The 6,000-nt window shown below is 39.2% G+C and overlaps 1 protein-coding gene across 1 annotated transcript in view; it reads right to left on the reverse strand.

The window, feature by feature from the left end:
• Positions 1–3,235, reverse strand: part of mtor (mechanistic target of rapamycin kinase) — a 243,218-nt gene extending 239,983 nt beyond the window's left edge. The window contains exons 1-2 of the mRNA XM_082187716.1: positions 3,145–3,235; positions 2,236–2,390 (exon numbers count right to left, since the gene is read on the reverse strand). Coding sequence (XP_082043842.1) covers positions 2,236–2,355 — 120 coding nt within the window. The 5' untranslated portion in view covers positions 2,356–2,390; positions 3,145–3,235. The remainder of the gene's footprint in view (positions 1–2,235; positions 2,391–3,144) is intronic.
• Positions 3,236–6,000: the final 2,765 nt, after the last annotated feature.

Here is a 6,000-nt window from a genome sequence, read left to right on the forward strand (position 1 = left end):
CGCGGGTGCAAAGTAGGAATGATACATGCGTCGGTGTACAAAGTCAATTGCGCTGGGTGCAAGATAGGGCCCTTAGTCTTATTGCAAACCATTTAATTGTAGCTGAATATCATGAACAAAAATAAACAGACTAAAGAACACTTACGCAAGGAACATTATTAAAAACAAGTAAACACTCAGTAATTAAAAAAGAACAAAAAAATAGCAATCGCAACACATAGATACAACTGAATAAAGATTATACGATTTTCAGGTATTCAGGTACAGAAACTGTAATCAAATGAAAAATAACAGCACTTTATAAATAAAATAGCCTATACATTACAAATATAGTTACAAAAGTTATTCAGTCAAGAACAAGTGAATTTTCTCTTTGTCTTTTGTTGTTTGATTAGTGTTATTAGAGACAGATGCTGTCACTTTAAGAGTTGCACAGATCCAATATAGTTACACTTGCCTGCAGCACTGAAAACAGCGTGAGTCGTCTCGCGCTTGAATAGTTTAAAATCACATTAAAATCACAGTTTCTGTACGCATGTTTTGGATGTGTGTGCAACACATGAACACGTCTCACGCTTGAATGGTTTAAAATCACTTTTTCTGTGAGCAAGCTTAGGATGTGTACAGCACATAAAACAGTGCGTGAGTCTTCGATTTTTCGATTCCCAAGCCTAGTTACAACAGATAGGATCAAAAACAGACAAAACAGTCACTCTCTGTAAACTTTGTTCAATGCGAGTGCCGTATGCTCTAATTATATGACCAGTTGTTTAAGCCGTCATCACCCGGTGTTGATAGCACGAGAGCAGGTGAGACCTGAACGGTAGGGATGCACCAATATTTTGGCTGATACCGATAACCGATAATTCTTTATATTTGAAAGCCGATAACCGATATATCGGCCGATAAATCTAAATCCAAATTTGTATAAATTATCAAAACCCATGTCCCAAGCACACAGTTATAAAGTTCTCATTATAATTTTATGTAGCCATCTTTGCATTGCAGAGGTGGCACGAAAGCTGCATCTGAAGTGGCATTTAGATGTATTAACACAAACTGTCTACAAATGCATAAATAATGTAATAAGATGAATGTTTTAAATAAAAAATATATTGAATATAGATATATAAAATTTCGATTTTTTTTTTAAATTAAAATTAAATATGAAACTAAAATCGCCAATAGGTATGAAACAAGTCACTGTCTTAATGAAAGAGTCTTTCATTCATCATTCATTCATTCATTCATTCATTCATTCATTCATTCATTCATTCAACCAATTTGTTCAAATCGGCTGATTCATTCAGGAAAGAAGCAAGTGGATTCTTTATGCTGCATTTAACTGCATTTAGATGGATTCGACTTCTGTGAAAAGTAAACCCGCCTTCTTTGGTTTGATTTGATTGGCCATCTCAAACATTTTGACATTGGCGAGCACTGTTAAACCGCTGCACTAAGCCAGAGCATGCCAAATCAGTTAATCATTTTGAGTCATGTGGGGCACGAGGGTATTCACCTGGGCTGATGGAATTATACATAAATGTACTATTATACCATCTTTATACATTTACATAGCAACAGGCTCTCATTTACATAGCAACATTGTCCAGCGGGTCACTGGGAAAACTCCTGGTGCTCCAGATGGTCAGTGCGCCCTTGCTCTTCACTAAATAACTATTTTAGCTTTAATAAGAATTAATCTATATTTAATTTATGCAGTGAATAATATGCAAGACTATTCTTTTATTTTGCAATTGATTACTTTATTTAATTCCTGCAGTATTTCTTTCCTTGAATACTACTCTTGGACTCCACTGAAAAATTAGGCAGGATGAGTAAAAAATCTGAACCACTAGTGTGACCGGGCCACTAGAAAGTTAAGAAAATCCTTAGCGTTGAGCCCTGTAAGCTGTAAAATCTAAATCATCCTATTAAAGTAGTACTATCTGTTACTGGTAGTATTCCTGTTAGCGGATCTTGCAGAACATCTACAAAGGCCTGTGGTCATGCACATGCAGTTATGCTTCCATAAGTGTATTTACTGTAAATATGTTTCCTTTCTTGTTTGTTTAAACACACTGAAGGACGTGTCTCTGTTTTCTGACAGTCACAGATGTGGTACCTAGACATTACATTTAGTAAAAACATATAGAATATTCCTTTGACTGTGGTCAAATCTAGGGTTCTGACTCTGCTGATGAAGTTTAATTATGTAAATAGATCAAAGTTTACCTCTCTTAGTTCTGTAGTGACATAATGCTGGAGGTCTTTGGCAGCTTTGGCACGTGTGTCTTCATTGCGACTCTTGAGACCACTCACAAACTGCTGCAGAACTGTGGCAGTGCCAGACATGCTGGCGGCTGGGATGCAGCTATCAGTAGATCTACCTGTAATTCAAACAACATGTCATATCAGAAACAACTGTGTTATTGGGACTATAGAAACTAAAGTGAAGAAATGTTTTGATGTCCAGGATAAGCAGTCTCCAGAGTCTGTCAGTCTCTGAGACTGTACTTCGGAAAAAAAGAAACTTTTACAACTTCCAGGAAATAAAAAGCATTCCATTGAAAATATATTTGACATTCAGTGTCCCCTTTATGGAAAATATATTTGCCATCATTTTATAAAAAATGTGAATGTCAATTCAATTAGTTAAAGTATATAAAATTACAGTATGCTAATGTCTACAGTAAAAGTAATTCATCCCTTGTAGGGTTTGAACCAAGTCTTTCGGTTAACAGCTCAGATTTTCACCACTACAAAGCCCATCCCCATTTCATTAAAACATAAACATACAGGAGCTTACAATTTTAAGTAATTCAATCCCCAAAATTAGGTGTCCTGATCAAGGATTTAACCTACAATTTCACAGATCCTAGCCCAGATCTTTAACCACAAAGGCTACACAATCTCGACTGTATAACACGTCATATTATTATTAAAGCATGCTCAGATGAAAATAAGAGACGCGCATTTAGAATAATATAGAATAATGGAAGAACACAATAACAGGACGCATAGTGGTTAGCCAAAGATGCTAACCTACAATCATCATTAGCACTAGTGACTGTTAACCGTTTACGTAATATCAAACAGAACATTAAAAAGGATTAATGTATTTTAAAATGCAATATTTCTTACTTGTGTAAAAGGTTTTGCACTAGATGTGTTGCACTCGTGAAACTGCAAATACAGAAGGCGGGCACAAAAACGGAGTGACGTCGCTTCCGCCTATGACTGTCCAGTTTTGGTTTAACCAACCATTCGCTCGGACGGAAACAGGAGGAAAGACACATAGGGGAATTTCAATTCACATGCAAGCACCACGTACTAAAAATTTGTAAAATATTGGCAATGGCATAAAAAAGCGACAAGGTAGTAAGACAGAACGCCAGTGTTTTTAATAATAAAATGTTCAGTTAAAAACTGCGAGGCCAGCCTCTACTTTGAAAAACGGTCAACCACCGTTGTTTTTTTGGTACGTGCATATAGACATTACGGTAGCATGTTAAAACTATTTTCAAAAATGAAAGCGATCTTCCTCTGAACATGATTTCGCATAGGCCTACATTTATTCAGTCAGTCTGTCTGTCAAAGATTGAATTAATTATTAAATAACGTAACAAAGTAAATAAATATAAAATAATACAAATACTAAATAAAACGCATGATAATGTTCAAATAAATTAAAAATTGTAATAATCTTAAATGCTGAATTTCAAAATTACTGTCTGATGTTGAATTACAAAATAAAAGCCCAACCAAAAACTCATATAACCTGTTTTGTCTAAAAAGGAAACTTATAAAGTCAATGTAGAATTCTTGTTGACACTTTTTATACCAATTTGAATTTATAGGGGAAAAAACAGCTTATGAGTTTTTAGAGGGCTTTTCTTTTGGAATTAAAGGCTACATCAGACTACACAGGCTAAATAGGTCCTGTGTGAGTGACACTCTGAGTAGGTATTATCAGGCATTTATTTATTTATTTATTTATTTATTTATTGATTGATTGATTGATTGATTTATTGATTTATTGATTGATTTATTGATTTATTGATTGATTGTCAGACTGACTGAATAAATATATTTTATTATGTAGCTCCGCCCCTTTTCAGGGCCACACTCATTGTGTTCTGTCTTCCGATTTGCATTTCCACAGCATGAGAGTAAGATCTTACAGATTTATGAATTAACCACTCGTTTTACAAAGGTGACTGTTATGTCTACAATAAGTAAATCCCATCAATTAATTAGCCTACTTTTCGACAATGATGCCACAGCTTGTTTCTCTGGCGAATAAGGTCTATAATGAAAAGTCTCGGGTCACTTAACGTAACCATGGTTCCCTAGCTGATGTTTTGGGGAAACTCTTTCACCGAAAATACTGAAGCCTGATTGAATTGCGCCATTGCAACTGCAATATCCAATGGCACTCACACGATCAAGTGAGGGGTGAGGCCAACCGCTATATATCTCAGTCAGCGCTTTTGCCTCAGAATCTTTCTACGAGTGAGAGCATACATGCAAAGACTCTGAGGAAGTTTTACACTGAAACTTACGCAATGTCTCATTCCCGACTCCCAGGGAACGTCTCGGTTACGTATGTAACCTTCGTTCCCTGAAGGAGGGAACGGAGACACAGTCGATGTGTCGACTGATTGGGATCACGCTAGGGAGCCTGTCATCTTCGAGTATTGTAAAAACGAGCCAATTGGCGTGCGTGAATCGCATCACATGCCCCGCCCCTTATGGATGCACCAGTTGTTTTTCGCTGAGGAGCCAAGCGGAACCTGGTCAGCGGTGGTACAGCAATAGTGGCTGGGGGACTACGTCTCCATTCCCTCCTTCAGGGAACGAGGGTTACATACGTAACCGAGACGTTCCCTTTCAGTCGGTCACGTTCGACGTAGTCGAAAATGTGTGCAGGTCCCCTACCTTCTTGATAGAGCAAGCAAGCAGGAGAACTGTTTCTTAAAAACAGAATTTTTTAACTCAAGTGCCTGCAGTGTTCAGGGGAGGTCTCAGAGTGCAGTAGCGCTGGAGATAGGTCCCAAGAAGGTATAGAGGGGGCGCAAGGAATATTTCATCTCCTTGCACCGCTCAGGAACCTGACGATCAAGTCGTACTTCCTATATCTCGACTGCATCCTGATTTGCGTTAATATAAGGGCAACATCATTTTGAGGGTGGAGTGGAACAGCTACGATCCGACCCATCTTCTGCAGGAAGGAAGCACAGAAGTGATCGAAGAAGAAGATATAGTATCTAAGTTCTTTTAGAGGTAGATAGCTGAACCACCGCAACGGAACCTGGATTTCTCCGGTTCAGTGCGGGTGCCAACGGTGCCCCATCCCTGAGAAGTCTCAGAGGAATGAGTCAGGAAGGCTGTCTGGGGAACGAGGTCCTAGTTGAGTCATTACAGGGCAACTGAAAGAACCTGCTCCTTCTTACCTGACCTAACACAGTGATGTGCAAGAGGGCTCACTGGGGAATGAAGCCGGTGTCTCCGTGTTTAAGGGAGTAAACAACTGGCAAGGGGACAAGATCAGAGCGGCAACAGATGTAACTGTGCGGCCCCGAAGATATCCCGGACAGCTGGACCGCCTGAGGATGGAGTCTCCACTCTCTTTGGCAACAGGCTGTCGTGAGGCCACATGGGCAGCACGATTGAGCAGGCCGGAATTTAAAGTGGAAGAAGCAACCTCAGAAGCTTCTGACTCCATAGGAGGAGGTGGCGGGCGAGTTGTGACATGCGAGGGAAGCGTATGAACAACGGTCGCTGTACTGGGCAGTGCATCTTGCTGAGCAGCGACATCAAGCAAGGAAACTGCTATTTTCAACTCGAGGCAATTAAATGCCAATGCAGTGTGAGGTATGCCCAAGCCCTCCTTACTGCATGCCCGTTATACGTGGCCCCTGAGCTAGTGTTTAGTAGACACTTATTCTAGGAGCGATAAGCCCGGAGAAACAAAAGGTCTGAACACTGCTGAGAGTT

This window comes from Leuciscus leuciscus (genome assembly GCF_965113295.1).
Source record: "Leuciscus leuciscus genome assembly, chromosome: 13".
NCBI classification, from domain to species: Eukaryota; Metazoa; Chordata; class Actinopteri; order Cypriniformes; family Leuciscidae; genus Leuciscus; species Leuciscus leuciscus.